This window comes from Eulemur rufifrons, chromosome 6 (genome assembly GCF_041146395.1).
Source record: "Eulemur rufifrons isolate Redbay chromosome 6, OSU_ERuf_1, whole genome shotgun sequence".
NCBI classification, from domain to species: Eukaryota; Metazoa; Chordata; class Mammalia; order Primates; family Lemuridae; genus Eulemur; species Eulemur rufifrons.
Genome location: NC_090988.1, coordinates 71,236,550 through 71,251,866, shown reverse-complemented (window position 1 = coordinate 71,251,866; position 15,317 = coordinate 71,236,550). Strand labels below are relative to the sequence as shown.

Here is a 15,317-nt window from a genome sequence, read left to right as displayed (position 1 = left end):
GTCTGCAAGCTTCTTGAGAGCAGGACTCTTGTCTTATTAATGTCTATTGTCTCTCACCAAACATAGCCAAGTGCTCAATAAATGTATTATATCAATTGTAAGAATAGCTGGTACCCATTTCATGGTGGTGAGGAAAAGGAATTCATGGGAAAATGAAAGTGAACACTGTGATGCACATTCAAATTTGGATTATCAGGCCTCGGTCCAGGCAAATGAAATTAGAATTTCTTACAGAGATTAGTCTTCTTAAAGTTTTCCAGGTAATTCTAATATGCAGCCATTGTTGAAAATCTATAGGATGGTGACTATGAGATTTTGAGGAGTTGTAGAAATCTTTCTCACTTCTTTTTGGTAAGTCTTCATAGATAAACTGAAAATACCAAGTAGCTCTGGAGAAGATTATGAGTGTGATGCATTAGCATTAAAGGAGATGCAAATTTTTAGTTCATCAGCATTGAAAATGTCCCGCCCAGTTGTATCTATTCCTTTTGTGATCAATTTTGTGACTTCAGTGACAGGCAGGAATCTATTTTTATCTATTTCCACACAAGGCTAGCATTCATAAAAGTTAATGGTAGATAGAATTGTTTCAATACTACATTACTGATCATCTTTTAGAAACTCAGCAAAATGTTCAAGATATGTTTCAAGGTGTGATTTATTATTATTAATCCTAAATCACAATTATTGAACAACAATCCTTGCACATAATCAGAAGTGATAACTTCTTTCTGTATGAATAAGTTGATAAATTCTTATTTATCCATACATAAGTAGGTGGACAAACACAGGATACCTTGTTAAGTAATGAAATATGTAGTTCTTATTGGCTAATATTCAAAAACCTACTTCAAGGCATTCTCAATAATTTCTACCAGTGTTTCTATCTGGCCAATTTTTTAAAAAATGGTAAAGATTGATGGTGACAGCTCAGATAAAGTTCCTTTTCACATTTTTTTAAAAAACTCATATAAATGCAGATCTGTTTTCAGAAATGAAAGTCTGACAAGCTTTGTGATTGTTTTAACAGAACTATGAGATTTAATTAGGAATATTTTAAGCTATTCTGAGGCGGCTGCTACTGAAGCAGAATCTGTCTTTGAAAAGAGAAAACAATAAGAGGGTGGGTTTTGTTTGTTTTGGTTTGCTTTGGATTTTAACCAAAGCTCCCCTGGAAAACTTAGTCCTTTCAAAGGGCTTATTTTCAGATCATTACATATTATTCAGAGTCTATATCATCATGAAAGTAATTCCTGAATGTGCTAACATGTTGACATCTTCCAGAATTATGATGACAGTTTCTTCATAAAATTAAAGCTATCTGTGTTTACAGCTTTTGGTCATATACTCTCCTGTAGACTCATCACCCGGAAGAGGAGCCCTAGAAAGGTTTCCTAATAACACTGTCAGTGAATGTGGCATATCATCCAGTACCTTGAATGCCAAACAGCTCAGAGGAAAAGAAACATAAAAACACTAAAGTGCTACAGATACAGTAACAAAAGTAAAGGTGGAAATAAACTTAGTAGAGTACTCACCCCCAGAAAAAAAAAAAAAAAAAAAAACTTGCAATCTATTCAAGACATAGCTGTGGAGGTGACCAGGCCATTCCCTGATTCCTATGACATCAGCAAAGTCATTTAATCAACAAGAACATTGTTCTGTTCTGTATATAATAATATTAAGCAGCTGGTGATTCAGTGTCATCTGGCACTTCCTGGTTAAGCACAGGTCTGATACAGTAAGAATGTGTCAGGAATAAGGCAAGGCAGTTTCCATCGAGGATAATGTGTCAGAGTGAATCAGAGAGGCCAGGTGGGAGTGTGAGAGAGGACAGACTAACCCTTCACCCAGGATGAACAGAAAAGGCGGAGGTGGTAAGGTACCAAATGCTTTGTGCCACTGACCTTCTATTTCTATGCAGGCTATAAAGATGTACTCTCTGAGTGTTAGTTTTGTTTTGTTCCCCTTAGCAATGATGCAAACACAGTGTAAGTCTGTGATCCATAGATTAGGTTGGGCTTAGGTGACAAAACATCCACAGTTCATATAAGCCAAACAAGCTGTTCTTAGAATTCAGAATCGCTAGAGATGTAGCATTTAGAGTGTGACTGAGGAACTTAGGAGTTTTCTCTATTCCTTTTGTTCCTTTTTGTCCTCCAAGAGTAATATCCTTGCAATTTAGTCACAGGATTTTGCCTGTGTCAGGTTTACCGGAGCCTTCTATGGTCCTGCCAGAAGACACAAAGTGGTCTGCAAATGAGTGTAAACCAGGACCTCAGACCTTCTATTTAGAGGCATCAGAGGCAATAGCAAGTTGAGAAAAGCAGGTAGAAAGAGAGACAAGAGGAATGTCTCAGAAATGAAAGTTAAATGCCCTTACGTGGGAGTAGAAGATACATAGAGGACCTAGATTAATTATGAGAACAGGTTTGCAGGACTGGGTTAGATTCTGAGTCTCATACTGGAGGAAGCATATAGGCAGTAGGAGCAGACACAGTGTGTATGGCCAGGATGATGAGAAATCTAGAAAACCTTGTCTGTGGGAAGGGCTGACTGAACTTAGAGTGATCAGCTGCCATTTACAGTGGGAACAATGACTATGATAAGCCAGGCTCTTTATGGACAGTCATCTGCAAGGCAGGTATTTCTATATGCATTTGGTAGATAGGGAAGCTCGGACTCACAAAAGATCAGTGACTTGCCAGATAACACTACGTGTGGCAGAGCTGAGGAGCTTGGTTGATGGTGAGGAATGTGAACCATCTGAGCTAGAAAGCACCTTAGACTTTAGTGGGCTTTACTAGTTCCCTGGTATCATCAATCCAAAACCTTCCTTTTCACAGTTGATGACCAGGGGCCCTTACATGATATCAGGACTTGTCCAAGTTGGCTTGATAATAAAAATCACCACCACAGATCAGTTTAATCTTAACTTTGCTGAACATTCAAGCAGTGCTTCCCAATTGGTTCACAACTAAGGGACCTCTTTATTTTTCTCATAAACTCCATCTTTTGAAAGAATAAGAATAATGATGATGACGATGATGATAACCGCCCTGGGTTTCTCACCATTAAGAGCCTCTATGTGCCAGTTACAACCTAGGTATCCTCTCTAGTTCTCACAACAAATCTGTCACAGATACTATTAATCTCCTTCATAGAGATGAGGGAATTCATTCGCACAGTAGTTGCATAACTTACTCTAAGTGGCAAAACAGTAACAGGGCTTCATCTTGCATTTTTAAAATCTGCTTTCTTCGGTTTTTTTTTTTAATGTATCATGCTGAAAGAACTTATCAGCAAAAATGATTCGTTAAGAAATAACTTAGTTCTCATTTTAGTCAATCAAAAACATATATACCATGCAGAACATCAACTGATTAATGTAAATAAACCATTATTATACTAATTTGGCCTAAATCCTGATGTCTTGAAGAACTCATGCACCCCTGCCATTGGGAAAGGTATAAGTTCCATTGTGCTTTCTGAGATAAATAAATTAGTCTATGAATCCCTATTTCTACAAGCACAAGACCTAGGGACCTAGACAGCCTAAAGGGCGGAACTGTTTGTTACATTATGGTATTATAAAAAATAATTCCTGTTGATATTACATTTTGGATTTTATATTATATTACACTGAGTTAAATAATAAACCTCAGGGAGTTTACTCACATATATTTAGTTCAAAGTACAGACCAACTATTTATTATATTATTATTTGCTTTCCATTAGGGTTCCCAATTAAAATCTGAGTCGTTAAAGTGGTTACCAATCTCTTCCCACAGAAACAAAGGCACTATAACCATATAAGAGGTAACAAGCACTGAGCTTTTTTCTCCGAGAGAAAAAAATTACAAAAGAGGAATGATAGATGGAGCTTGCTAGAAATTTTAATTAAACCTGTGAGTGAAAATTTCTGAATCAGGCCAAGTGGCAGCTGCACTCATACATGACCTGCTGCAGTAGCAGAGGTGGGAACATGTGCCAGGAAATAGATATTCTGTTAGAAAAGCCGTAACACCCTGAATTTCATTTAATCTAGCTCTCCACAAGACCTAGTTCTGCAGGGCCTGCTAGGAGACGCCCCTATCTCAGTGAATAGCTCAGAATACAAAGGAATCTACTCTTGGTTGCTTAGTGACACTAGAGTGTAGACCACAGGATGTCTTTAGTGTGTGTGGGCTGTCTCCGGTTTGCCAAAGGACAGCGTACCTTGCCACTCAGCACTTCTAGTTTTGCTGCAGTAATTAAGCAACACTCCATATACAATTGCACCAAGAACTACAATTAAGAAAACAAACTACTCATGTAAATATCACAATGTATGCTCCCTTCCTGCATTGCCTGCTTTACCTGACAGGTGCTTAGGGGAGGTATCTTTTCTCATCCACAGCTCTACATACTCCCTCACCAGGCTTTGACATGCCTTTGGGAATAGGAGGAAGAACTTAGACTTAATATAACAAGAACACAGTTCAGTCTTGACTCCAACACTTATAAGTTGTCTGCCTCTAGTCTGGCCTGTTTATTTCTCAGGTTCTCATCTGTAAATCTATTTAGTTTTGGGGGGCTATTATAAAGTCAAATGTCCTAATTCAGAATGCTCCATAAATGGTCAGGCATTAAGTAAACATAAGGTGCTGTTATTATCTCTTTTTTTTTTTCATTTCTGAACCACATTTTTATCATACTTTTTGAAAATTAAAGACATAGAAAGATGATTGAATTTAATTCTGAATGCAAGTTAGAATTAAGCTGCTTCAAAGTCAATACATTTCAGCAGAGAAACATGCTATTATTTATTAAAATGACCCTTGACTTGCATGTCTTTTGTTGTATTCCCCCAAATAGTGAAACAAAACCAAAAACCACTGCTCAAAAGAATACAGTCATGCACTGCGTAATGTTTCAGTCAATGACGGACCACATATGTTATGGTAGTTCCATAAGATTATAACGGAGCTAAAAAATTCCTTTCACCTAGTAACAGCTTAATGATCCTGACCCTCTGTAGACCTAGGCTAATGCATATGCTTGTGCCTTATTTTTTGAACAAAACAGTTTAAAAAGTAATTTTTTTTTTAAATTTAACAATAGAAAAAGGCTTACAGAATAAGGAACTAAAGAAAATACTTTTGTAAAGCTGTGTGTTTAAGTTGTTATTACAAGAGTCAATCGTTTTTTAAAAAATTATGAAGTAAAAAGTTATAGTAAGCTAAAGTTAATTACTAAAGAAAGAAAAATTTATAATAAATTTTGTGTAGCCTAAGTGTACAGAATTTGTGAAGTCCACAATAGTATACAGTAATCTTCACATTAATTGGCCACTTACTCAGACTCACCCAGAGCAACTTCCCATCTTGCAAATTCCATCCATTGTAAGTGCCTTATATGGGTGTACCATTTTTTAATCTTTTGTACCATATCTTTACTGCATCTTTTCTATGCTTGTATATGTTTAGATAAATAAATACCATTGTCTTACAGTTGCCTACAACTGTAGTGTAGTATAGTATATGTAGTATATAGTATAGTATAGTATACTATATATACTATAGTGTAGTAATATGCTACACAGATTTGTACCCTAGGAATAATACAGTATACTATATAGCCTAGGTATGTAGTAGGCTATGCCATCTAGGTTTCTGTAAGTATACTCTAAGATGTTCTCACAATGCTGAGACGGCCGAACCACACATTTCTCAGAACATATTTCCATCGTTAAGCAACGCATGACTGTATATCATTTTAATAACAGTAATTCTTGCCCCTTTAATTGTTATTACAAATTATAGAATCAGAGCCTTGCATTCAAGGTTCAACTAATGCTTGATGACTTGCCAAGAGGTCATCCAGAGTGCCTAATCACTATGATGTTTACCCTGACCTCCTGGTAAAGACTTTAGCCCCTCTGTATTTCTTTTTCTCTAGAACAGTAGAAATTTTAGTTGGACACATAGCTGCTCCAAATAAAAGCTACTTTCTTAATCTCTGCGGCAGCTAGATGTGGCCACAGGTCTAAGTTACAGTCAACGAGACGTAAGTGAGTGAAGAGACAGCTTCCAGGAACTTTCCTCAAGTGGCATCTGCACTTTACATCCTTTCCTCCATCTTTTGGCCTGACACGCGAAGCCACCTTAATCCATGTATTTATGAGACCTACCACTAGTGATGGCAGAGTATTGAGCTGGAGGAACTGAGTCTCTGAGGACTTTGAGGAGCAGAGTCATCAAACCAGCTCTGCACTTTCATGATGGAGAAATAAACTTATCCTTCTGTAAGTAACTGCTGCTTTGTTTCTGTGACTCATGGCCCATCTTTAGCTTATGACCTTATTTTTCTATATCTTCGTTTTCAGAGTTTCCCAACTTCCAAAAATCCTCCCTCATGTCTAAACAATACCTATTTATTTTAGCTCAATACATTTGACAAATATTTATTAAGCAACTCTTATGTGCCAGGAGATATACTGGAGAGTATATTGCACTGGGGAGAGAACAGTGAGCAACTCCAATATAAGTCGACCATTACAGTCTGTAATGGTGAAGAATGGAACAAAACACAGCAAAGATTCATTGCCGTATCATAAATGTCTTGAAAGAGAAGTACAGGGTGCTTGGGATCAGTATCCCTTAACAGGGAGACCAAATCTAACAGTGGACCAACTTAGGGAGGAAGGGAGGTTTGTTGGAGGTTAGGAAATTAGAAGTAACAGCCAAAAAATAAAAATGAGATGTTAGGGAATTGATAGAGAGAGGAGGTACATTTGAGAAAGAGGGACCGTATTTCCAAAGGCTCCTGAGCAGAAAAGAACATAGTGTGTTGAAAGAAGAGAAGTCTAATATGGCTACAGCAGAACAAAGGGGAGCACAGATATAGCTGCAGACTTAGGCACAGTCTCCAAATTCTCACTCTATTCTCTACTGTCTCCACATCACCTTCAAAACTAGGGCAATCAGCAAAAAATGAGAGGGATGATTAGGACTCATGAAGAGGAAAATTCCAGGGCCCAATTTTTAGAATTTTCTTGTGGGTGAAGAGATAGAATTTAAACCCACACCACAGAATCAAAGTATTCCGTCATGCTAGTGGTTGTTTTTTCTTTATTTCCACGCCCCCAAAAACGAAAACACTGAAGTGAAAAAAAAAAAAGATAACACTTAATGGGGTCATTGTTTTGCCCTAGTTTTATAAGAATGAACAGACCAACTGAAATATGCAAGTCATTCCTCTCAACAGAACACTTCTTGTTCCCCTCTGTTTCTACTCCTTCTCATTTACGAAAATAAATAAATAAATATATACCTCCTCTTCAACAGAAGCTGTTTTCTCATTTTTTTTTTTTTTGGTCTGTTTCCTACATAAAGAAATAGTAATGCATTTCACAGGACAAACGTGCATGCACACACTTTCAACATCCTCCGTGGCACTTGGGAAACACTTATTAATAGAATTAAAGAACCCATGGAGGACACTAGAGGGCAGGTGACCATTTAAAATCTGCTATAATTTTCACCCACAGTCTGACAAGGAAGTACTACCATTATGGGTAAGGCATGCCTAAATTGGTCCCACTTCCCAGAATTGCTCATATATAAGCTAAGAAATCAGCTCTCCTGCTCCCCAAATAAGCTGAGCTTTGCACTTGCTCTTTCTGTCACCTCTGAAATGCTTTCCCTGCTCTTCTCAAGCCTGGCTCTTTCTCATCCTTTAGGTCTCATTTCAAATATCAGCTACTTGGAGAGGCCGTCTCTCAGAGCTTTACCCAAAGAAACCCCTCCCGAATCCCATTACTCTACGTTGTATCAAATGTTTCCTTATAACATTTATCAGAACTCAAAATTACTTTGTATATATTTGCTTACTGGAAAAGAATCTGTCTCTAATAGAAAATATGCTCTTTAAAGGCAGGAACCTTGTCTTATTCACCATTCTATTTCCAGGAGCTAGAAAATAATTTATGGATTATCTTCTGAATGAATGAATAATCAGCCCTCTAAAAAATGAGTATTATAATTCACATTGCAGATGAGTCACAGAGATTTTAAATAACTTTATCAAGGTGATACAGCAAGTTGATAGCAGAATCACTTGACCTCAGAAACTCTTTTAAGCTATAAACGTTTCTTCTCAACTAATTTTTTTTTTCCTGAGGGAAGAGTAATTTCTATTAAGAAATCATCATTTTGAAAATTCTATTTTGTTCTTTACCTCTTCCTTCTATTTCATTAATATCCAATCAAGCCTACTCTCACAATACTGCTCACATAGTCCATTGGTTTTCCATTCTCTCTGCCATTTCAGTGAAGGCTAATAGCGTATGAATGATTGGAGATGCCTCCTAATTGGCAGCATTGTCTATACTTTCCTTCTGCTCCTCCTACAATTCTTTGTACAAACCTCTGCCACATTAATTGCCTTAAACTTCAATTTATCTTTCGATTGCTCAATACTTCCAATTGCTGTCCAATGCCTTCAGGTGAAAATGTCATTTGGGAGGACTTCACATTCAAGACCTTTCACAATTCCCCCAACCTATCTTTCTCAGATTACTCCCTACTTGCATTCTCTATAATCTCCAGCCAAACTGGCCCATTCACTGTTCAAAGATCCCTGGAATTCTTCCTATGCCTCTGTGTTGCATACCATATTGTTCTCCCAAATTGTTCTCATTCAAATCCCCTACACTTCTTAGAACACTGGTGAATTTCCACCTTCCCTTTGAAAGCTTTCCAGATAAATCTAACATACATTGAACCCACCTGTCTAAATCCATCAGTGCCTAAAATAGTGCCCATAATAAGTGCTGAATAAATGTCTGTCAAATGAATTAATGAATCTGTAGTTCCAAATCATGTTCTTTCTCATGGCACCTTTCATTTTGTCTTATTGTATTTGAATTATTAACTCTTGAGTCTCTTTCCACCTGGATCTTTGAGGTCTGAAGCCATGGCTTCTAACCAGCTCCTTGCAAGAAGTAATACCTGTTGTCTGACCAATTATTCCATGTGCTTTAAATAAGTGAGCCAAACATCACATTGTATTATTGAAAAGCTTGTATTATCTGATTTGTTGTATGGCTCAGGGTTTAACAACTACAGTACATATAAAACAGCTAACCCTACAGATCTTATCAGAGAGACCACTAGATGTTCAGAAGCATACCCCTCTTTTTTCTCCAGTTAATATTTTACGTATAAACAAATTACCATGCATTGGTGCACCATGAAAGCAAATTCTCAACCTGAGCCACTTTTTGTTGGACTCCTACTTGCATCCTCTTTTAACGTTTCTGATCCTCATGAAATGATAATCCAATAGCTATGATGTGCCAACTACAGAAGAATGCCCAAAACAAGCAGCCGGGATAGAAACTCTCATAAAACACTGCCCGTACCCTTCAAGGCAGCACACATAAAAGATATACCGACCAGTGTTACATTTGCTCAGTGTTAAGTGAGTATTGTCATTTAGTAAAGGCCATGGATATTCAGAGGAAGGCATGAATTAATGAAGGCTGGGGCTTTATAAGAAGATATTATCTGAAACTCTCTTCAACAGCAGTGCAACAATTATTGAGTCTCTGTACATGTCAGCGTGTTCTCTATGTTTCTACCTTCCACAAATTTATAAACTATGACTTAACTTTCATAGCTTTACATATAATTTTAAGATAAAGATAGACAATACTGGCAACTTGCTCATTAATCACTTGTACATCGACTTAATCCAATCACAAGAGAGTCTTTCCCAACCACTCTAGTACATCTTCTTCAACATTATCCTTTTCTATCTTCTTTCTTATTAGTACATAAGATGAGCTTACTTATTTAATGATCTATGTTAGGGGTCATTGAACTATGGCCCATAGAACAAATCTGGCCCACACTCTATTTTTATAAATAAAGTGCTATTAGAACACAGCCATGCTAATTCATTACCTACTGTACCTAAAAATATAAAGTAGTTGTAGCAGAAACCATATACTCACAGAGCTTAAATAATTATATCTGGCCTTTTACTATCTGACTCTCGGTCTATGTGTTTATTGTCCATCTTCCAGAATATAAAAAGATTGTTTTGTTCACTGCTTGATCCCTGACACCAGTGTCAGGCACATAGTAGGTGCTTACTACGTGCTACTGACAACTCACAGACTTAACAGAAGATGAAGAAACTGTGTTAACGTGTACCCAAAGCTCTGAACTCCACTGCACATCTGGAATCACTGCTTTCTGGGTATATTTGTAATGAACTCATGTAAAGAAACTTGTAAATGGCCAAAAAATACTCTGGGGAGGATTCTTGGCCCAAGGAGCAGTTTTTAATATAAATGCCTTGGTCTCATTGCAAGGCTTACTGGGGCAGAGCACTGTACTTTTTATAGCTCTGCTATGCTAAACGAAACATGCACTAAATCACCAGCAGACCTGGAACTGAGAATCTGAGTAACATCTGGAGAATAAGAGTATAGGGTAACAAATTTTTAAAAACTTGTTGATAGGAGCACCAGTCTGTGCCTTTTTTGTGAATTTATTTGACTCTTGTCAATTGATATTACCCAGAGGTTATTTAAAAAAAAAAAAAAAAAAAAACACTACAGTTGTAAAATATAAAAACACCATTTCCCATCATTCTCTTTTAGTTTCTATGAGTAGCCTACAATTTTATTCTATGTAAAATTCTCACCAAAGAAACTCTTCACTAACAAGTGGAAACTCTGACCTATTGAAAACCAGCCAAGTTCTCCATGCCTGGCAGATATGTCAGAACAAGCCAAAACTAACATGTTTCTTTTCTTATTGTTTAAGGGACAAAAATAACTTAACAGTGCTTTAATTTTAAATAACCTATATACCAAGATAGAAAGCCTCACCCAGTAGATAATATATATCTGGAATATTTACGAAGGATGTCTCCAGGCTGAACTGCCACCATCATGACCCACATACTTCCTAAGCCAATGTGGTTGGATGGTATTTCTCCAATTTTAGACCCTTGCAAATTCATTTCTCTGCACTATAACCTATGTAATTTAAAATGCAATCTACTTACATCTATCCCCTTCTAAAAATTATTTAGACTATTCTTATTGCCTTCAGGAGAAATCCAAAGCTCTCATGATACAGGTAGCTCTTCCTGAGTTGGCTCTATGTGGCTGGCTGGCCTCATGTCTCCCTGGCTACGCAAGCCTCTCATCTTGCACCCTACCCCTTGTCCTTGGCTCTGAAGGCTGTACTTCTACAGTTTTGATACTATCTCACTCCGTCTTCCTCTCATCTTCTCTGTTGCTTCTGGGCCTTTGTGTATGCTGTTTCCCTTCTGATTCTGGTTGGAACGCTTTCCCTTCTAGTTTGTTTGACCAACATCAGCTTATTCCTTGACTCTCATCCCAGACTTTACTTTCTCCTAATAACCCTTCTTGACTCTTGAAGTCCAAATTAATAGAAAAAAAACAATGATAGGTAAAACCCTGCTGGGAACTCCGAGCTCAAATCTAACCCCAAGAAATGTATCACATGAAAGATTGATGAAAAGTAGATCTCTAGCTTAACTTTGATGTTGAGTTTATGGTTCCCAAACATGACCTCAATTCTTAAAGTCAATATATCAAGTACTGCTTCAAGTACTCTCTCATGCAATTCAACTCTGGGTTCCCTAGATTAATCTTCAAATGTTTTGCCACCAGAAAAGTCTAGGAATCATTATTTTAAACAAAGTTTAGCATACTAAATATACTTTAATCAAAGATGTGTCTTAATTTGAAAGCCCTTCCCTTAAAGAAAATCAGAAAGAGAACACGGTTAAACATAAGCCACTTGTATATCGCCAACATCTAATAATTTGAAAAAGTACTGAGTTATTTGGAGAAATACTTCTAATAGAGTAAATAAATTTGTAGATCATTGAATATAAAATTGCACATAAAATAAAAATAGGGCTCTGATGTATATAACTGGGAATTTCCAGGTAGCATATACTGAGTGGAAACATTTTAAGATAGCAACACCTCTCTCACTAGCCTCCAGTTATGTGGAAACGGTTGGAATCTTATTGGTTAAAACAACGTTTGCCACCTTTTTTATAACCTGCTGTGAGGGGTCGGGGGGACGGAGGGGGGTCAAGACGTAGCATCTTGAAATGATGATCAAGTGAAAGAAATTGATCTGAGAAATGCAAACAAAAACAGGTAGAAAAAGTAATCTTGCTTCAGAGGGAACATTTCATACCAAACAAGCTCCAAGGAGAATAGCCAATTCCAGCCCGCACACATCTGGCAAGACCCAAAGATGGTCTAAATAGGAGGGATTAAGACTGATGTGTGACATTGGACATAAGAAGCAAAGATGACTATAATATAAGTCACATCTGTGAAAAAGGGTTTGAAATGAGGCAGAGAAAACTGAAAACTGGGCACAGAAATGGGTAATGAGAGGGAGAAATGAAGACAGCTTGGCAAGCCTTAACAGCTAAAGTCAGAAGATGGGGAGGACTGACCTTCCTCTGGGGAATGATGTGAAAGTGAAATAAGACCACCAGCAAAACACAGCAGCCTCCAGGAGGGAGAATTAGCAGGTTGGCATCGTGTAGGTCTCTGCTGGCCTTCAGAGGTATTTCAGCCCTTGGTGCCAACATACAAAAACCCTGAAGTCCTTAGCACTCTCCTAGAACTTCTTGGGTTCAAGAATGAATGGAGAAATGACCCTGATGTGGTTACTGAAGGCCCCTCTGATTGTTTTAGGACCAGAAAAGAGTCAGTAGAAGTAGCTCAGCTCCAAATTCTTTCTTCGAGCATTCTAGGGTCTCTGAGAAATATAGGAAGCAAATCTTGCCCCTGACTTTAGTGTATTTGATTTCAGTTAGGACAATGCCAGTGTTATGACTCTGTGTCTGTATTTAGACAGAAAGAAAAACAAGGCTTCAAAATTGGGATGCCACCCCCAAAAGTTGACAGTTTATCCCCTCTTCCTCTACTCATCTTCTCTGGGATAGAGGGAAGGCAGAGAAAAGAAGAAAAGAGAACTCTGCACAGTTTTTTGCCTCCCCAAAGGGAGATTTGAACTGCCTCCAAAATAAACTCACACTCCAGCTCCATTAAAAACCTCCAGTACAAAATCCATGATGCCTACTGACATCATGCTAACTTCAGAAGTATTCTTTAGAGATTCACGTTAAAACATAAAGAATCGTAACTAGGGTTTTTAGAAAACGGCATTCCTATCTTTCTAGTTCAATACACATGACCTATTAAAAGACACTGATGAAAAGTAAAAAATTACATTTGTAGGACACAAGGAGAGGTGTGACACTTTAAGTAGTGAAAGGAACACAGATACTCATATTCTTTGAACAAAGAAAACCTGTTGGGCAACATCTTCCTCTTTAACCAAGTGACACCTGAATAGTGAAATGGGAAACTTAACACCAGCCAGCAAGAGTGGTTCAGTCAACTCTGGTGATGAATGGGGATCAAAGCTGTCATAGTCAGATTAGCTCCACAGATTTAAGTTTCATGTTCATTTAATAGTAACTTGCTTCATAATTCTCTATGCAATACCTTTCAACAGGCTCAGGGAAAGTTATGCCTGGTGTTTCTGCCACCCCACTCAGTCATGCACTCTTATGTTCTATAACGTCTTTGCAGGTCTGTTGAAATTTTAGAAGTGAAATTTCAGGCACTCATCTCTTTCTTCTGCCTGTCAACTATTAATTCGGATAATCAATTAAATTACATTGACTTGTCAGAATAATTAAGTAATACGTGAACAATATATACATTGTTAAACATAATCTTTACAAAGAAACAGAGGTTACAGAGCAACTGTATCCTCAAGATTTCTAATAGTTCTTTCTCATGGCACACCCTTACAGATGTGGTGAATGAAGGAAGGAATAGGTGCTGGATAAAGCAACACATTTACCCATACTCTTAAAAATCTAAACTTATTCTCATAATGTAGTTTCAAGATACGTTCATCCAGTTTGAAGCAAAATTTATAAAGTGAGATTTCTCTTAATATTATTTTGTATTTATGTGTAACAGACAAGACTTTCTCAAGTAAGCTGTGCTTTCTAAATGATAGTTATTAATATTTAAAACCTAAAAATGAGCTAATCCTCCTGTGTGCTCTGGCAGTCTCAGTACTCTCAAATTCAAATTTTGTTCCATTCCTGTCCTCTGGTTTAACCTTTATCGAACTGGCCTGTTAAAATACTGATACATCTGGAGGTTAGGTATGGTGTCAGGAGCAGAAATTTGTCAGTGGTTTGTGAGGGTCCTTTTGTGTTAGATTACAAAGGGCAATTTGTGCAATGGGAGTAGAATGGAGACATTCTGAAATTATATGATATTTTATTTTTATTTCACAAATGTAATTTCAAATATTTGAAAGCAAAGACCAGGATGATATTGCATGTAGAAGCTAAACCCAGTTTATACGTTAAAACAATTTTAATAATAAGTTAAACAAAGGAATGCACTGGAGAATGGGAATTACACTAAAAAGAAGACATACACTAGGTTACTGTCTGCCACCCACCCACAATAAACCCCAGATCGCCGTTTTTACGAAGTACTATAGGAAAACCAAAGGAGAAACAGTGTTTTAGTACCTCACTTAAAAAAAGAAAAGGGACAAAATATTGAGTTTTGGGTATCCAACGTCCCTCATTGGATTGGAGGCCAACGCTCCACAGTGAAAGCAAAGTGGAGGTATTTTCCCCTTAATTATCTAAGTAATTACCTTAAATGTCTGCTTTGCTTTGGCTGTGGAGACATAGTCACAAACATGAAGACCCTACTGAAACAAGAAGATATGAAGTTCATAAAATGCTCTCTAATGCAGAAAGGCACACTAACATCACCTAAAAATGCAAACTGTGATCTTTTATGACAGGATTAAAGAAAACTTTCTTTTTAGCTTATAATGAGAATAACTATTTCTATATTTTTTCATATCCTGTAGTGAAGGCAAATTTTATTGCATAGTAATTCACGTTAAATAAGTGAGGCAAATATAGTCTGAGAATCATAGACTGTGTTGGCTGTTGGCATATCAAAACACAAATATTAGAATTATTTTTCTTCTGGCGTCCTTTGTTCTCCTGTTCCAAAATAAAAGATACATGCAAGGAAATAATTTTGCTAAGGAAACAGATATCAAGTCTGTGTCTCAATTCTACAAAAGAAACATAACAGACTTAAGAGGATATATAATAAAGTCCTGGGGAAAATTAAGTAAATGAAATCTTTATTTTCAGTATGAAACTTCCTACTTTGGGGTAATATCCTACTATCTTGTTCTGAC

At 37.1% G+C, this 15,317-nt stretch overlaps 1 protein-coding gene across 10 annotated transcripts in view; it reads right to left on the bottom strand.

Annotated features, from left to right (window-relative positions):
* GAS2 (growth arrest specific 2) overlaps positions 1 to 15,317 on the bottom strand; it is a 124,411-nt gene that overhangs the window by 25,860 nt on the left and 83,234 nt on the right. For 3 of the 10 annotated variants that reach the window (XM_069469711.1, XM_069469709.1, XM_069469712.1), the window contains exon 8: positions 14,754 to 14,807. The exons of 6 other annotated variants lie outside the window; for them this stretch is intronic. In XM_069469711.1, the coding sequence (XP_069325812.1) occupies positions 14,754 to 14,807 (54 nt within the window). Of the gene's footprint in view, positions 1 to 14,753; positions 14,811 to 15,317 lie in introns of those variants that run through there. One more of the 10 variants, XM_069469719.1, reaches the window with a different exon arrangement.